The 18,120-nt window shown below is 39.0% G+C and overlaps 3 protein-coding genes across 7 annotated transcripts; all 3 read right to left on the bottom strand.

The window, feature by feature from the left end:
- Positions 1 to 2: 2 nt before the first annotated feature.
- LOC137730584 (uncharacterized) lies at positions 3 to 9,019 on the bottom strand. Of its 5 annotated transcripts, XR_011068191.1 has the most exons (15): positions 8,559 to 9,019; positions 6,795 to 8,008; positions 6,296 to 6,692; positions 6,044 to 6,106; positions 5,427 to 5,499; positions 4,899 to 5,055; positions 4,518 to 4,809; positions 4,324 to 4,438; positions 4,014 to 4,181; positions 3,801 to 3,871; positions 3,290 to 3,698; positions 2,871 to 2,928; positions 2,288 to 2,338; positions 2,165 to 2,199; positions 3 to 1,257 (listed from the first exon to the last, which is right to left on the bottom strand). XR_011068191.1 is itself a non-coding variant. In XM_068469570.1 (11 exons), the coding sequence occupies exons 1-11, from the start codon at positions 8,916 to 8,918 to the stop codon at positions 3,513 to 3,515; spliced, it is 3,096 nt and encodes a 1,031-aa protein (XP_068325671.1). In that variant the 5' UTR covers positions 8,919 to 9,019; the 3' UTR covers positions 3,130 to 3,512. The 5 variants fall into 5 exon arrangements, 1 of the variants encoding a protein (XP_068325671.1); XR_011068190.1 differs by lacking the exon at positions 3 to 1,257 and having other exon boundaries at positions 2,042 to 2,199; XR_011068192.1 differs by lacking the exon at positions 3 to 1,257 and having other exon boundaries at positions 2,042 to 2,199; positions 2,288 to 2,326.
- A 612-nt stretch (positions 9,020 to 9,631) lies between these two features.
- On the bottom strand, positions 9,632 to 10,203 carry LOC137732459 (heavy metal-associated isoprenylated plant protein 19-like). The gene is made up of 2 exons (XM_068471770.1): positions 10,000 to 10,203; positions 9,632 to 9,858 (listed from the first exon to the last, which is right to left on the bottom strand). Exons 1-2 carry the CDS (start codon positions 10,109 to 10,111, stop codon positions 9,650 to 9,652), a joined length of 321 nt encoding a protein of 106 aa, XP_068327871.1. The 5' UTR covers positions 10,112 to 10,203; the 3' UTR covers positions 9,632 to 9,649.
- Positions 10,204 to 13,219: 3,016 nt separating this feature from the next.
- Positions 13,220 to 17,704, bottom strand: LOC137731712 (uncharacterized). Its single transcript, XM_068470900.1, has 6 exons — positions 17,211 to 17,704; positions 15,784 to 15,869; positions 15,547 to 15,669; positions 14,571 to 15,410; positions 14,248 to 14,464; positions 13,220 to 14,108 (listed from the first exon to the last, which is right to left on the bottom strand). Exons 1-6 carry the CDS (start codon positions 17,485 to 17,487, stop codon positions 13,564 to 13,566), a joined length of 2,088 nt encoding a protein of 695 aa, XP_068327001.1. The 5' UTR covers positions 17,488 to 17,704; the 3' UTR covers positions 13,220 to 13,563.
- Between the last annotated feature and the right edge of the window lie 416 nt (positions 17,705 to 18,120).

Here is an 18,120-nt window from a genome sequence, read left to right as displayed (position 1 = left end):
TTCTTCTCTCTCTCTCTCTGACTCTGGATAATTCCAATGGATGAGGTAGAAAGAGCAAGGCAACAAACGAGTCCTGGATCGTTTGCTGCTTTAAGGGGTGACGACGATGGGGAAAAACTCGGTGACGGTACGACTTTTATATGACTAGTTCGGACTTTGGAGGAGGAGGAGGTGTTGCCGACGTGGTATTTTGTTTTGTTTATTAGGGTTTATATTAGGCTTAGGGGCTAAGTTTCCACAATCATGCACAGGTGGAGGAAACGTGGCTTTTGATAAAACGCGGCTTGTTATGAGCTGGACTATTTCTGCCAAGAGGAGCAAAAAGCATCCACTTGTTCTTACGATCTTCGGACACGTAAGTCAAAACGACTCAGCCGGCCGAGGTATACTATCTATTTGAACCATCATTTGTAACATTTCTCTAACAGAGATGCAACCCACATAAGTTAACGGACCCTATTAGAGAGATGGTAGCAATATTCATTTGTATCAACTATTTGATAAAGGTAAAACCCACCAATACATATGAATCTCATCTCTACTAAGAAGATGATACAAATAGATTGTAAGAATAACATTTTTGTTCAGTTTGTGTTTGTTTCTTGAGTAATGCTATATTTATCACATATTTGTACAATCTCTCTAACAAAGTTGGGAGCCGCCAATATACACAAGTCCCGCATCTACTAGAGAAATGGTACAAACTGATACTTCCAGTCGACATTTGGAGAATGGGGTGTCCCAATCGAAATTTCCAACCAACCAACCAGATAGAAACAACATTTCCCCATCTAGGAATAGGGGTGGTCGTGAGCACTCTTCAGTGTGGACTAGGTGACTTATTTGGAGAATTGGGTGTGGAGTCGAAGATTCTTGAAGACGAAGCTTCTCATATGACCCAAAAATTGGAAGAAAGCAAGAGAACTGGTCCCCCAACCCCCCAAAGAACCCGGTGGCTAGTCTACAAGTGTAAACTTATCAAAATCACTAACCCACGCAATTGACATTCACCACCACCGCTGGAAAATAAAAAAGGGGGCTTAGGTAACATGTTACCATCGATTTACAAAAGTATTGAAGGATCTCGAAAACAAGCTGTAGAAATTTAAATGCAAACCGATAAGTCTCACATAACTTTCGTCGGCATCTAACATTTGAGAACGAATCCATCTTTGCAAGAGACCATCAACCCCGATTGCCATACCACACGCGTTAACATAAGTAATACAAAATGTCTGGAACCGAAAGATTACAACTCTTGCATCGTCAATGTAAATTACGTAGCACACCAAAGAAAGTTGATCCCGGTTATAGTTCAGTAGGATGAAAATAAACAATAAAACTAGAGGAAAAACATGCAGAATACATACGACTATAACACTTTCATCTCAAATTACAAATCAACCCGGCTGAATGAGTAGCTAGCATAGCATCTCGAGTTAACTAAAAGAGTATATCTGTCATTAGATCAGCATAACTTGTATACCAATAACTTGCTGGCGGTGAACATCAAACGAAAAACCAAGAGCAGAACCCCAACTAATTACATGAAAAAAGCTACAAAACAATAATAGAAGCAATCCCAAGGCAATACATTTCTTTCTTTTAAGGCTTTCTATCACTATATTCTATTGAAACTGATTATAAACAAAACAGCTTATTTGACGTATCAACTCCTTTCAAGATCATCAATAATGAACAACAACGAAAGAATTGTCAAGTCGTAAGAAAATGGTAAAGAGAAACTAAAGTCAGGCGCACAAGGGTACAAGTAATAATTTTTGAGTAGCCGACAAATAACAAGAATCAACCTCTGAAGGTGCAGACCGACAATGTGGCTTAACCTTGTTTGATTTCATGTCATTGTATTCATTCCAGGTGTGTTCGAAAGTGTAGTTCAACGTCGTGAAATCAAATAAGGTTAAGCAACATCCATAAGTACATCAGTTTCAAGGGAGACCAATTATGCTAGTTAATGTTTTAATTTTTCAATAGGAATTAAATTGTGTTTTCTTTAGGTTCCTAAAGTCTAACAAAACTGTTTAGCCAGTATCCACGTTATAGCCATATTTCTAAAGTATTTTCCATAGGAATACAAGTAAAATTTTGCTTCACAAAAACTGCACACCAAAATAAATAAAAACTATGATTTGAATATACGTACAGATGCCGCAGGAGCAGGAGCATGGGGGCCATACCCTAAAAACATAAACAACAATGTCAAGACCATAGATCGTAATGAAATACATTGCACACAAGAAGCAAATTCATAACCTAAATTACTTACTCTGAATTTGTTCTAGATCAAACAGCAGCCTCATGCCTCCTGTGCAAGTGCCTCCAGAACGACCATGAATCAGATGCAATGCAATCTCATTAGGATATGCATATATTTAAAGGGTAGAACAAACAAAAATAAGTAATATATATAATGCTCTCGAGCACAAACAAAGACGGACAGGAAAACAGATGTCTGAATACAATTTCATGCATTTAGTATGATGTCAAATAAAACAAACATGACATGGTAAAACACGTCAACTGAACCCTGTTTTAGAAGAACCAATGCACATTTCAGAGTGCATGTACATGCATTAAGACATTCAGATAACAAATACAGTAGTAATTAAGAAACCATCCTCACAATTTCAAACGCAGAACAAATAGCAGACACCGAAAAGAAAAGAAGAGAAAGAAGCTACAAGAAGTCGTCAAATGAATCTAGAGCAGTGACACTAAGACTCAAATTAAATAGATTTCCAAGTCAACCCAGTAGCTTCATCTAGGAACAGAAAAACAAAGCATGCAACATAAAGACATCTATTTCCAAGTCCCTCACAATATTCTCCTAATAAGCAAAACCAAGGTACCTTCTCCTGGGTTCCTTTTAAGCATCTAAGCACTGGAGGGTTGCTGGTATCACATATCCTGAATGAAAAGTTAAATTAGAATCTCCAGAACCCAAATAATTAAGATACAGTGGGTGTAAAGTTACAGCTGACATAAAGGACATGAAAATGAAGGATGTTTAACAAACCTACCAATCATAAACTAAAGAATGAACTTCAATACAAGCAACCAAGAAAATAAATACATAGAAGTACAAAGTAAGAAAAAAACTCTTGAAGATAAATATATCTTCTGTTGTACCACAGATTGAATTGCAGAAACCAAGTTCAGAATACACATAAAATCATGATGGAAAATTATAACGGAAGTAATTAATTTTCACATTTGCCAACCATAAATGATTACAGGGGGAAAAGACATCTTTGGCTAGTTGTCTTACGATAGAAACAGTACAAGTGAAAGAACCCCCGCCAGTGATGAGTACTCCTGACCAAAACATCACCCCTTCTGACTTCAACCATGCCAAAACTGTGCCAAAAGCTCTCAGGCCATCACAGAGAAGAGAGACAATGCCCAATTATTAGAAACTGTATGAATTAGATCAAAATGTACAAATATCTAGCGCAACAGGAATTCTGGAGTCAGAAAATCAGCAACAGGGTTCACTTGCCAGTGATGAAAGGATGGTTCAAAGCTTGTGATACTGTCAACCTCTTATCCGGATCCAATACAAACATTTTATCTAAAAGATCTTTAAAGTCAGCTAGCATCTTTGCATTCTCACCAGAACCCGTAATAAGTGATCCAATATCTTTTGACTTTATATTAAAAATCACCCGATTGATTGCCTGCACAAGCAGAATTTAAACCTCGTAAACTTGACAGGAAACCACAAAACTCTGATACTTGACAAGAAATAGACAGAAATAAACCAGACCACAGATGCTTACCTTCTTTGTAACAGGATCATCTTCTGTAGCATGGAAGTTCAGATCCTGATCAAAATGTTGATGTGTAAAAGCTCCCTATAAGTACAAAAACCAAGACAAGAAAAACTTTAGCAAAATGAATACCTTATTGATATAGAACGGGCAAAACAGTTGGGATATATTAGAAAATATTAATACATAAACAGAAATTTTGGTGAATGTCAAACCCAATACTTGCCTTCCGAAGCATCTTCTTTGGGAAAGGGCCTTTCAGTTCCATGTGTAGACGTAGCATATCATTGTTTGTAGCACCGGGAAAAAGAACTTTTCCCGTATAAAGTTCGTACAAACAGCAACCAACTGACCAGATATCCAGTGGATGATCATAAGGCAAGCCAAGAACTGCAACCAAGACATATCAAATACCAGATCAATATTTCAGGTGGAACATATTAATCAAGCAATATATTTAAAATACTAATTAATGCCTCCCATGACTTGAATCAACTAACATTAGCTTAATTAAAAAGAAAAGAAAACTTACTTATTTCAGGAGCACGATAAAAGCGGCTGACGAGGTATGGTGTAACCTCATTCTTTCCAGCGAACATGGCATTACCAAAATCACACAACTTCAACACATTATTTGACTCATTTACCTGAAGCATAAATTATTAATGAGAAACATAAATGGTTTGAGATAAAATCCAATCATCAAAAAGAGTAGTAGACACCTACCAGCATGTTATCTGGCTTTATATCACAATGAAGGACACCGCAGTTCTTTAAATGCTTCAGTGCAATAAAAAGCTGCTTAGCATATTCTCTGACGCCAGTTAGGTTAAGACCAATATTGCGCCCAAACTTCTTTAAGACCTCACGAAGATTCATATGAAGGGATTCAAACACTAAACAAAGATGATTTCGATACTTGAAATTCGACAGAAAACGAACACAGTGGCGCTTATTATCTGGATCGTGACCTGCTAATTTCTTCAATATGGTCAACTCAGTCATTCCAGCCTTTAACCTATTCACATAAAAGAAGCAATAAAATGGGTAAAAGAGTGATAGAAAACCAAAGCCAATAGCAATGCAAGTGGTCTCATAATCACTTACATGGTGTCATTGCTCCGTATCATCTTAATTGCCACTTCTTCAGGTTCACCATTACCAACTGTAAGGTTCTTTGCACGGACTACTGTCGAAAAGACACCCTTCCCATGAGCAGCAGTGATTTCATATCGAGCATCAAGTAATTCTCCAAACCGGTAGCCTTCACAGGATCATCGTAATAAATTAGAAAAGTAAAAAGACAGTAGGAAGAAAATAAAACATATCTTGGATGAAATATCAACCTAGGTAATCAAGTAACGCAGCATTGTATTTTGTATAACTTCAAAATGCAACCGAGAACTGTAAACAAGGAGGAATAGGGTAGAAACTAATTCGGGCAACAAGAGAGAACATGAGTGGCTATATGGAGATGCGAGATTTTATTAAAGCACCGCATGAAGAAGGGAGGGAGGCATGGTAATGCAACTGTTAATTGAAAGGGACCATTAAAAGCCTATCACAGGTGGAGAAAATTCCCAGCAAGAAATAGCAATAATTTGAAAGACATATAAGAACTGGTCATATACTTACTGTAGTACCCTTCTGCATCATCCCAGTTATCATGAAGACCACTCCTTTCAATCCGTACACGATCTCCTTTTCCCTGCACACAAAATAGAGCATAAGATTTAAGTCTAGCCGTACACTATATGACTGATAATCATTCTAGTGTTCCCACACACCAAAACTACCAAAACGTTGATGTAATTTGAGTATGAAACATACAAGAAAAAGAAAAAAAAAAATTAAGGCACTCCAGAGTCCAGATAATCTTTCAAATGAGACAATGAAAAAAAGTCATTCAGATATTGCCCGTGTAAAACTATGAAATTAAAGAAACTGCCATGAATACAAAGTCACAACAAAAATGACAAAATCAATCACAAATAGATAAACATGTAAACTAAAGCGCAGAGTAACAAGCAACATGAAAAAAGGCCAATGCTTTCTCATTGTTGTCCATGCATAACAAAAACATGAGCACATTAAAGCAAACTAATACCAGCTCAACTACATGAACGTTATTCAGGATACAAGATTAGACTTATATTTAATGAACCTTTTATCAATTTCTAATCCACACCATAATTGCAAGAATAAAGTTGCACTGCATGGGAAACTAACATATGCATGACATTGAAACTCACCAATTTTTGAACTCCAACTGGGGTCTCACCAAAAATATCATCAACGGCAACAGTTCCTTCACTCTGCACAAGTTGAAAATAAAAATAAAATTTACATAAATCAGTTAAATTCTAAACCCTGCAAGCCAGGTTTGGTCGTAAAATGTCAAAACTTTGGGTTTCGACAACAAATGAATCTACGTTTAATAATTAAAAAAAAGATATTATCATAAAAAGTCTGGATAATATGAATTTCAGAAAGAGTGGACTGACCTCTGGAGTACCCTCTCCAAGCCCCGTGGCACCAGAAGGCATTCTAGAAGTATCAGCACCATTCTGCTGAGGTAAAACAGAAAATGCAGCAACAGACACATCCCCATCACTCCTTCCATCATCAGTTTCTAGACCAGGTTTGACAGAAGCTGCTGATTGCTCCAGATGATCTGCAGGACCTTTATCCGCTGATTGCTCCAGAGGCTGAGGCTCAAAATGCTTCTGCAATTGTGACTCAGTTTGTTCTTGTAGACGCAACTCTTTTGTTTGCTGTGACTGCTGACTTTTATATTTTTCTAAGATGGCTTGTTTTATTCTCCGAGACTCTTCCTTGATTCTATCCACATCATCCTCTTCCTGGCCAGCAACTTGAATGCTTTCGTCTTCATCTTCATCTCTACAAAAAAGGGAATATATACATCAAATGGTAAAAAAAATGGGAAGGGGAGCGGCAAGGAGGGGGGCGGGGCAGGGGTTGGTGTTTAAAACAAGCAACTACCTTTCTAACATGTCTTCATCCCCTTCGACAGAATAATTCTTTGGACTCTGTACCTTTGCTGGATCAGTTTTACTTCTTCTGTCCTGGTCGTATTCTTTTCCATCGCGCCTTGATCGAGCAGATTTATGCCTATCTCGGTTTCCATAGCCATCCTCATGATGTTCATATTTCTCCCTCTCCATATCTCGACCCCTATCCCTGTCTCTATCATCTTGCCTCTCCCATTTTCGGTCTATATCTCTGTCCCTATCTCGGCCCCTGTCCATGTTTCTGTCCCTATCATCCTTGACCCTGTCCCTGCTCCTATTACTATCATCCCTATTCCTATCCCTATTCTCAATGTCCCTGCTCCTATGTCGCTCTTCCCTTCTCCTTTCCATATAAACCACTCTTTCCCTGCTATGCTCTCGTCCTATTCCCCTTTTCCCATCCCTACTCCTTTCTCTTTCTTTCTCCCTTCTCCGTTCGCTGTCCCTGATTCTTTCTTGATCTTTCTCCCTTCTCTGCTCCTGATCCACCTCCCTCCCCCTACTTCTCTCTCTTTCTCGACTATGGCCTAATCCGGAGTATCTGCCATAACTAATATTGTGTTCCCTTTCATCATCCCTCCTCAGATCGACACTGTCAATACCCGGAGCCAATCTTTCATCATCAGAGCCGTGCACAGCCTTGCTTTTCTCAACATACGCAGAGGTGTCCCGTTCATGATAACGTCTCCTCTTCGAAAGAGGCTCTTCTTCTATTATACTGCGGGAACGAGATCTCTCCCTCAAACGATCATATGACCTTGATCTGCCCCTACCATGTAGCTCGTCACCGCGCCTATCACAAGATGGTGAACGCACCAAGGTATTGTACTTGTCCCCACTACTTCCAGAGGATAACTTTTTCCAATCAGCTGATTTACTTCCATCTTCATACAGTTTTTCATCATCATAGTAATTCTTTCTCTTATCACTTCCTCTAGAAGGAGACCCAGACTCCCTGTGTCGCCTCTTCTCCTCTCTGTGAGATTGGTAGTCCAAATCCCCATTTGCATGATCCTTTACACTACCACTGGAAACTAATTCATCTTGAGGCTCAACAATAGAATCTCTAGGCAAACCAGCCTCATTCCGAGACTTGCCACCAACACAACCGCGGGCATCATCATCATCATCATCATCATGCAGGTGTCCCACGGTCTTTGTATTTTTATTTATGTCATTGTCTCTCTGCCAAAAAGCACCAAGAAAAAAAAGTTAAGTGCATGAATTGCAGTAATTAACACTTATCTGAGGAAAACAAAATAAAAAAGTTCGTTAATAACTTAATATGAATTGTAACCAACTCTTACAAATTAAAGTAAGCCGTCAGCCTTCATTGATTGAAACGCCTAGGAAACTTCATTTGGAATTGATTCATGTTCGACTAGTGCAAGAGCGGGTTCTTACATATGTATGAAACAATGGCTATGACTCAGCCGCTTGAACAAGCTCTCACCAAACAAATTTCATCACAGTTGAAAAAGAACTATAAAAATCATTTGGCCACTGAAACAACGGTTAAAATACCAAAATTTCCGAGATTTTCAACTAACAGAATTTTGGAAATGAAAAGAAAAGAAACCCCATTTAAATTTGAACCCCGATCAATTATAAATTTCATGAAAACAAGCAAGCAGCAGGGAAATTATCCAATTTTCCAAAACAAAAAAAAACTTTCAGCAACCAAAGGCACAATCAATGAGAAATCAGAAGAGAATGGGGGGAAATCAGAACACACCAGATTCCGCTTATTAGAATGATCGCCAACTCCAGAAGCCTCAATTTCACCAGACTCCGCATTGGAAACGCCATCATCTCGACCACCGACACCCTCCTCGTCGAGAATTTCGCCTTCCTCCACGTCTTCAACCGGCATAGAACCATTGACACCGGAATCATATAACTCAACAGGCCGCGGTGAAGGAGCTTCGACATCGTCAACGACGGCCTTGGTCTCCTCTTCGCGCTTTTTGCTGCCGTGACGGTGACGATGGTGGTGGCGGTGCCTGTGGCGCTTGGACGACTTCTCGACGGCCTCTTCGTCATCGGAAGAGGCACCACGGTGCTTGCGATGCGAGTCCTGGGCGTCGCTGGTCATCGGGAAATCTAGGGTTAGGGGTTGAGTTTTTTGTCGTTTTCGAATTTTGGGGGTTTTGCGAGAGTCGGAATTACGTGGGCGAGCGAGAGATTTGGTTTTTATTTATGAGATTTTTTTAACGAAATTACAAATACTTTTGAGATTTGAGATTTTAAATGTGGCATATATTGGGCCGATATTTGAGATTTGCGTTTGATGGTCTTCTATTGCTTTTTTATCCATTTATTGGGCCGATATTTTAGATTTTTGGGCCTATGTTAAGCAGCCCAAATACATTTTTCCTTTATTTACCCAAAAAAAAAATTTTCCCGTTTTGCATTGTGTACTGCTAGGAAGATTAAATTTATAGACAAAATTTAAAACTAAAGGATATAGAAATTGATGATTAGTTTATTACTTAAGATTTGATAAATGTGTTCATTTCTATTGGTGACACATTATTTAGTTTGCAAATTTTGTATCCAAATTTAGTCTCCCTATCATTGCCCTTTTGCATTTGCATAAATTTTTCAGTTTGCCTAGATACTATGCGATAAATCAAGTTCTATCATAAGGCTTTTTCCAATGTTTGACAAAAAAAAATTTCAACCAATTGTATTATAATACTTTGTGTATTGTTTTCAACACAATGAACAATTTCCCTCACAAGAGGTTTTATTGTAGCATTGACATTCTAATGTACATATACCAACAAGTAATGAAAAAAAGGACATTTGAATTGTTGCTAATTACTAGTAGCAATATAATTGATGTGGTCTAATGGTAGTAATCATAGCCCTTTGCTCCATTTGTTCATCGCTGTCATCTAACTCTTGGATTTCTAGAATTTCAACTCTGCGGTTCATCTTTTTCCTCAACTTTATGGCAACATCTGCCGGAACAAACCTCCCACACACACTCACCCTGCATTGCTGCTTCTCAACCAAATGTGTCTCTATTTCTTCAACACCAAATCAAAAAATCGGATTATTAGTTTTCAAACATATTAGAACGTTTAAACGTATATTTTTTTTTTAACAAGACGATGTTTGAAACTACTCTAATTTAAGGACGTTCATGCCTACTTCTACGGATATCTTACCTTTCATATTTAGGAGGATCCTTCTTACTTTTCTGCAGCATGCATTGCAGTCAATATTGAGCCTCATCACCAAGCAACAATACTGCAATTCATGCACAAAATAAAGGCGCATAGCCTCGTCAGAATCTCCGATTTTTTTTGGAAAATTGAAATTTTAAACTGTTTAGAAAGAGAAACACAAGAACTTGCCTTTCCTACCATGAAGTTGGAATTGTCAGAACCTGAGATAAAATTTTGTTGTTTTGATTATTTGGGGGAGAAAAAGTTGATGGAAAAAAAAGTGCTTGTGGAATATTTGAAAAATGTGGATTGTGAGCCAACTGATATTCTCTACTTTTGGGATCTGATTATGTTCCAAGTTAAGAAAGAGGCATTTTTGTTCCTTAAACTTCACCCTAAAGCTTTGCCTGTTTCCTGACATTATGGCAAGGTCAAGCATCTCACTTTTCTTCAACTCAAAGGTTTATGTTACAGAAAATCGAGTCCCAAAACACCGTGGAATCAAACAACGGACTTAATTATGTACATATCACCGGTTAATCTGCGAGAAAAAACTAAAATACATGTCGAATTTTGTTCAAGGAATGAGGAACATTTGTGTTGGACTTATTTGGCTTGGAATATTCAATCAACTTGAGGAAGTACGAAGCATCCTTCGAATCAATGAAATTTTTTTCAGAGGGTTTTTGTTTACTGCAGCGACTAGCCGAGTGGATGGAACTTTGGCTGCACCGGGATATCTGCATACGAGCGTCACCCTCTTCTCCGACACATTCACCACAACAGATTCTATCTCTGCTAATGAAAGAAATTAGTGTCATGGTTTAAGAGATTGTAATTTGGATTATGGGAATTAATCAAAGACCCCAAGTTGCAAAAGTAGATGAAATAATCAGAAACGTCCATGGAAGCACATGCAGTTGCAGAGGTGGTCCAATTAGGTTGCCCTAAAACATGACTAGCAGACAACATATACAACTGGTATGGATTATGCTAATAGCATAAACAACTGGCCAAAAGGACATTCTGTCACTCGGAATTAAAGTTACCCACTCGCTACTGCAGCTAAAGTTCATAGCTTTCATGTTTCACAACAAGTGGGGGTTGGTGTACGTCCATATGTTTCTGTGGCATAAACATTCAACTCCGTATATACTACCTTACTTGTAGTTGTATTTTTCGCAATCTTACCAAAATTGGTAAAGTTATATCAAGTTGCACAGTTTATGCAACGAATATTTTACTTGCAAGACGTTCATTTTGTTGCGTAAACAGTGCAGGTAAAAATCCTGAAGGCGCTTTATTTTATTACCAACAAAGTAAAAGAAAATTAAACAAATTCATATTCCAATTTGCCATGACTGTTCCAAATCATCTTAATGAAAGAGGATGAGGAAACTTACCACCCATTTTTGACATCATCTCAGAAAGTCTCTTTTGGCAATCGCTACAACTTATGTCAGCTGAGAGAACGACTTCCTGCAACTGTTTTCAACCATAAATACGCAAATAAATAATCAAAACAAGACCAAAATGTAAGTGAATAAATCAATGAGATAGAGAGGGAGAGAGAGGGAACAAACCAGAGGCATGGACAAGGATTCAGCAGAGGCAAGACTGGTTCCGGGAGAAAGCGATCGAGACTTCATGACGAGTATTCCGAATCCTGCAGGGAGCTCCTGGTTAAGCCATGATGAAGGTCAGCACCACCGCAGGCCATGATCTCACTACTTAAACACAGCAATTAGATATTCGTTGTCGAAACTAGAAGGTGAAAAGGAGAAAATGATCGAGCAGCGGCTCCCCTGCACGGCTGAATACCGACTGACAGAGCCTTGCTACTTTTCTGAGGCAATCGAGTTCTTCATACCAGTTGGTAGAATTAGAAAGAAAGGGAAACGCAGATAAATTAAAACTTGTTAAAGCAGCAACAGCAACAACACAAAAGTACCTTTTTATCTACTTCACTTTTGCCCCCACAAGAGCACTAGTTTTTCCTTCTCCATACTTATACGACATCATTCCTACACAGGACATTGATGTCGTAGGGCAATACTGATTGCGATACAGCTGTATTTTAGAGCCGTTTATGTATTAAACTATGCAGGTTAGTCGTCGTTTTGGTGGGCTCTGCCTAAGCCTATCGCTCTGTTCTTTCATAGGATCCCTTCACATCCATTGCATACAATCAAGCTTCAAAACTTCTGGAAAGAAAGTAAAAAAAGGTTGATTGGATAGGGATCTGCAACGGTACATGGAACCTAGGATCCCTACATCTGTATGATTGTATATAGCTGTTTGTGTATAATTGTATATAGCTGTTGCGTTTAAGCGCGACCAAGTCAAATAAAGCAACTCAACCAACAGAGTCAAAAGTAAGAGATGGAATTTGATCAATCACAATGACAAACGGCCAACGGTACTGACAAAAGGAAAGACAACATATTCCCTTTTTTTTTCCCTCAATTCACAACGCATGACTTGAAATTGTTATGTTTTTTTTTAAAATTGTTTTTATTGTGTTTTAAAAATAATCAGCTGCAAAATAAATTAGTTGGACATTTGATAAATTGTAATTTTTTTTTAAGTATTGTGGGTATGAAAGAAGTGTTTGTTAAATTTATAAAAGTTATATAATTACAAAAACATAGTAATGAGGGTGTCGATGGCAACAGTGGTAGCACGAGAGAGTGGCGGTGGCAGCAGCCACAATGGTGCTTGTGGTAGCAATGGTGGTAGTGCCAATAGTGGTTGAGGTGGTTGGGTGCAATGGTGAAAGGGACGGTTGTGGCATCAACAGTAGTGGCAATTGTAGTTGTGGGGATACAAATGGGCGCACACCAACCTTTCGTGTTACAAATTTTCTACTCCGACACAATGTCATGTGTAATACTATTCCTTCCGAACACAACAATGGTGTCCAAGAGGATGCAGAGAAGTCTCCCTCATTAAAAAACAAAGTATAAACTACAAAATGGGGGAAAACGATCCTCTCTAGATCGCTTCCACCAAATCCTTCCCATCAACTATTCTTGACTCTTGGAATTTGATTCAACGGCTAAAACAAGAGCTCACTTTAAAAGTTATAATCACTTTAACCGTTAGATCAAATTTCATGAGTCCAAATTAATTGATGGATAGGATTTAGTGAAAAGGATCCGGAAATGATCCCTTTCCCAAAATGGGTTCCAAGAGGAACCACCTCAAACATTTATGCAAGTGATGGGTCAAAATTTTATTAAACCAAAAATACGTTATACAAAATGCGAGCAGGTGAAAAGCTCTTAAAAAAAAAAAAAAAAAAAAAAGGTTATCCTACACCTCTACCCTGCGCCCAAAATTTCTGCTGACATTTTTTTGCAGGGGCATATGGCCCCGTCAGGCTATTTGCTGCATTTGAACAGATAGTTAAATACGTACACGGAGAGAGAGACTCGGATGCAATGGCTTCTCAAACGAAACATTGACATTCTACCGACTCAGCTAAGAGGGGCCTATAAAAAGCGGCATCAAAAAGATGCACCGCGATATAATATATACTTTGTGGATGAAGAAAGAAAAAACCTACATCACTAAACTTGTTAGCGGAGGCGCAACTGAGGAACTGAAAAGTGAATCCCCTAAATATTTGCAGTTCTCACGGTCAACTTTCAGAGAAGACGAAATCTTAAAACTTTCGCAAGCACCGGACCCCACAAGGCGACGGGCGCTTTTACCATCAGAAACAATGCAGTGGAGCTTCTGGACAGAGCTTCCGTTACCACGTCTTCTCTTCCTTGAGGACTTCCACTTCAGCTGGGCAAGTAGACCATCCTTCAAAAGATCTGGAACCTTGCCCGGTTCTTTAACCTTTTCATCTTTATCACTTTCATCGAGCGAAACAGAATTATTACATCCGGTTTCTTCTTTCTTCAAGGGTTCGCTGTCACACACTGCAGATTGCGTTGGCCCGCAATCTGAACTCTTTCCGACAACTTGCTTTGTTTCTAAATTACATGATATTGAGCTCACAAGTTCTGGCCTGTCCTTAATCTGAGCCCATCCTATTCCTAACCACTCTTGAGAATGTCTTAATTCACCATGACCAACAATCAACACCCGCTTTTCTCCTGCACGCAGAGCTAGTAAATTCAGATATTGAAGCAAATAAACAGCAACACAAACGAGAAAAGGAAAACTATTATCAGTTGGATTCTCTTAAACTTCGTTGTTGCTATTAGATTTCAAAAACGAGAAAAATGGACAAACCTGGGAAATACACATGCAGTCTTTCATCAGGTTCCTTCTGAACTACAATCCCTTCCCACCATCCATCGTTCCACCAGACATCCACAACAGTCCCAACATCAACAGCCCATGAAACTCTGACTTTGCTAGATGGTGGAGATGGCCGAACAATTGGCCTACCGAAAGTACGAAGACCAAATTGATCAGAAGCTGCAAGCCTAGATGCCAAAATCCATTCCTACAACATGGAAACCACAAAGTTCAAGTAATCTATAGGTTAAAAACAGGTGTGCACAAAAAATAATGAACAAAAAAAAAAAGATACAGATGACAGCAAAGCATACCTCAAGTTTTTTAGCTTCATCTGCTGCATCCTGAATATCTTGATATTGCACCTTCACTTTATCTCTGTACCTTTTGATAATCAAAGCTTTGAACCAACACCCTCTAATGCCACTGTCCTGTGAGAGGACTTCAACCTGGGAACCAACTACTAAATGCTGTTGCGGGTTTTTCTTCACCTCTTTATGAGGTAAAACAGAAGAACCTCCTCTTCCAAGGCAGAAGGATTTGCTTTTACTTCTGCAATCAGTCTCATGTTGACTTAGATTCTCCGCATTATCACATACAGCATCCGGAGACTCTTTCCAGTCACGGAATTCCAAGCGCTTGTCATCATTTTGTGAAGAACGATGCCTCTTTTTAGGTCTGATACCATTGGCACCATCATTTTCTTCCGCTTCCAACCCTTCATCTGGCTGTTGAGAACTTCCATGAGCCTTCGAAGGAGCAAGTGTGTGCATGTATCTAAGTATCTCCTGTTTCCAATAACCTTGAACTTGAGTAATGTCAAAAGGCTGGACATCATCATTTTCAAATTGCTTCTGGCATACGAAGGGTTTCAAAAGAGTTTGTGTTGCCTCTCTCTTGAATTTCTCAAAATGCTGGGGGCTGAGTACAGTAGCTAATCCATCTATGCATTCAATACTGAGATCTTGAAGACAAAGAGAAAAGAAAATCTCCCTGTCATTAAAATTGTGAGGCAAAACTATACCAACCTCATCAACTTTGTGAAACCACCGTACCACAACCATCTTGTTGCCCCTAGAATCCTCGTACATATCTTCTAAGTATGCAACAAGACGTTTATCTTCCTCTGCTAAAACAAATACAAAATCATGAACCTGAAAGCATTTGGAAAGAGGGGAACAGAACAATGAGTAAAACGAAAATATTTTCAAACAGGAAACACATTACTGACGGTAAGATGTCCATGAAACAAGAAGTAAATGAAAAATAAAAAAAACCAATAGAACTTACCGAAACTACAACTCCATTCCGGCTAAATGATTGATAATGCCTCCGTTTTTTCCTGCATGTCCAATGAGAGCCTAACCACAGAAATTCAGTGGTATGCTTGCCTAACTTCCGCAATACAGTATCCTAAGAGAAAGATAAAGAATGAATATAAGCGATGACTGAAATGAAAATGTATGAAGCATAAAACAGGCAGGGGTAAGTACATAAAGTGTCACCAGTCAACATAATCCTTCTTACCTTAAAGATTTCAGTCCCCAACTTGTAAGCATCTTTACCATCTGACACGCTTCCACCCAAATCAGGTGATTTGAGAAATGCTGTATCTGACAGAATCACAAAACAAACAAATTAACATATGACATTTACCATGGGACAACTGTACAAATTATATGATAATTCAGACAGACAAGAAAACCAAAAGAAAAAAAGCAAACGACTATTAACAGAAATAATTGTGTACATGAAACAAGCAGATAGAATGGACAAGTATCCATAGCAGACAGGTGGATTAAACATAGAGACAAAAAAAATATGAAGATATAAACCATCAAAGATAGCAAAAGATCATTAGGGAACAAAAAATATTGTAGATTCGGCCATGAAGAGTCTTGACCTAGAGTTTTTTAGGGCATAAGGATCTGATGCTCTCGACCAGCTCCTTACAATTTAATTAAAAATCCTGCAGCCCAAATCATAGTCAGTTCATAAAAACAAGAAGACCAACAATACCATGAAGAACAGAACATGGTCAAGGTTGAAAGAACAGAGTAAGACACCAATGTTCAAAACAAGAACACACGCATAAAACCGGCCAGGCCACCTATAAGATCCTTCATTAGTGAATAACAAAAATCCCTATGCAGCTTGATAACAAGTGCTGCAAAGAACAAGACAAAAGTCTCTAAGGTGTTCCAAGTTTTAAACACAGCAGAGAGGAAAGGAGGATCCCAAAAGGAAAAAGAATGACGAGACAAAAGTACGAGAAGGTTCTCTTCATGCCGAAGGGATCAACAAGAATTATACCGAGTTAGAGAAAAGAACTACAATCCAACTTGAAGAACAAGAGCTCTAGCAATTACGAGAGAAAGGAATGAAGACAAATGCAAAACCTCTCAATACAAAGGTTTAAACTTTATCAAAAGGAAAAGCTTTGTATAGGCCTGTCGTTGAAGCCGAGATTATTCCAAAATCCTCGTCTCATTAGTAGTGAAAGCTTTGTATAGGCTGGTAGGTGAACCTTAGAACAGTCCGCCCTATCAACCAGAGAAACTTCGGTTTCAACAAAACTTCGATTGCGATAAACGTTGCAAAACCGGTGAGGAAGATAAAATACACTGAGCAAAAATAAACACATCACAAGAAACACAAAGCCCGCAAGAGAACGGTTTTTTAAATTGGGAAAGAACCCTACTTAATGAATAAATCGACAACAGAAGTACAGGAAACCCAGAAAATCTATGCCCACCTCCAACAAAACCATCGAAAACCAACCAGATCTTAAACAAAGGCACACGAACCCATTGAATAAAAATACCAAAAAGATTTCAATTTTCCCAACAAGGAAAACTGAAAACCTCCAAATCTCCGAAAACAAACAAGAACAAAAAAGAAAGAGAGAGGTAACGAAATTCATTGAGAATTTGAACGAATGGTATGAAATTTACCTGCAACGACGGAATCGAGCCAATCAATGACCTCTCTGCGAGACTTGAGCTTAACAAGCGAAGACATGGAGAACAACGAACGGATTCGGTGCGCATAGTGATAGGACATGTGCCGCAAGCTCTTCTCTTTGCCCACCACCGCCAGATCTGAGCTGCCGTCGCTCCGTTTCAGATAGTAATGGACCTCCCTCCGCCCTTTGTCGCTCGACACAAACACCTCATTCCATCTCAGGAAACGAAACGGTGCCTCTGCCGCTGCCGCCACCAATACCCCCATCCGCTCAAAGCTCGACAATTTAAACCCCTAATTGATTGAAAAGGACGGAGCTCTGGCTCTGAATTGATTATTGCACACAAAACCCTAACCGAGGAGGACGAGCAAGATATCCAATTCCAAACCCACGAACCAGAGGCGCTCTCTCTCTCTCTCTCTCTGTTTCTCTCTCTATAAGTAGAATGGAAGAAGGGTTTGAAGAACAAATGTGAAATTTATTATTCAAGAGGGGAGGGGAAGCTAGGGTTTCGAGATTGCGGTATTTTGGATTGGGATGGACGGCTGAGATTTCGTCCACGAGCATGACCCGCAGGAAAGTTGCAGGATGCTGCGAGCCTGCGAGGATATCTAAGGGTGTTACGGAATTCCGTAAATACCCCCGGAAAAGTTTGGAAACTGCTTTGTGCTGTTATCGATCACATGTTGGAATTGGACATTTGACAACAGGACAAGGAACAAGTTGAGGAGAGGGAGAGAGAGTGTGGCGCCCGCAATTCGCGGTGTGGAAAAGCAAGACTCGCTCAGTTTGGTTGCCAGCTGTCGACGGGATGAAAATCGAACGTGATATGTATTTCTATTTATTGATCGAGTAAATTATAATAATTCTCCTTTAACTTTAATCAAATTAGAGCAATA

The sequence above is a fragment of the Pyrus communis genome, chromosome 4, assembly GCF_963583255.1.
Source record: "Pyrus communis chromosome 4, drPyrComm1.1, whole genome shotgun sequence".
NCBI lineage: Eukaryota > Viridiplantae > Streptophyta > Magnoliopsida > Rosales > Rosaceae > Pyrus > Pyrus communis.
This window is presented reverse-complemented; position numbering and strand designations above follow the sequence as displayed.

Excerpts from the sequence above, each read along its gene's own strand:
- LOC137730584 (XM_068469570.1), bottom strand. The coding sequence starts at position 8,918 with ATGACCAGCGACGCCCAGGACTCGCATCGCAAGCACCGTGGTGCCTCT. Across the intron at positions 8,009-8,558 it reads ATTCTAATAAGCGGAATCTG|AGAGACAATGACATAAATAA; the intron begins GTGTGTTCTGAT and ends GCTTTTTGGCAG. Across the intron at positions 5,056-5,426 it reads TGATGCAGAAGGGTACTACA|GCTACCGGTTTGGAGAATTA; the intron begins GTAAGTATATGA and ends GATCCTGTGAAG.
- LOC137732459 (XM_068471770.1), bottom strand. The coding sequence starts at position 10,111 with ATGCGCCTTTATTTTGTGCATGAATTGCAGTATTGTTGCTTGGTGATG. Across the intron at positions 9,859-9,999 it reads GATCCTCCTAAATATGAAAG|AAATAGAGACACATTTGGTT; the intron begins GTAAGATATCCG and ends TTGGTGTTGAAG.
- LOC137731712 (XM_068470900.1), bottom strand. The coding sequence starts at position 17,487 with ATGGGGGTATTGGTGGCGGCAGCGGCAGAGGCACCGTTTCGTTTCCTG. Across the intron at positions 14,465-14,570 it reads ATGAAGCTAAAAAACTTGAG|GAATGGATTTTGGCATCTAG; the intron begins GTATGCTTTGCT and ends TCCATGTTGTAG. Across the intron at positions 14,109-14,247 it reads ACTGCATGTGTATTTCCCAG|GAGAAAAGCGGGTGTTGATT; the intron begins GTTTGTCCATTT and ends CTCTGCGTGCAG.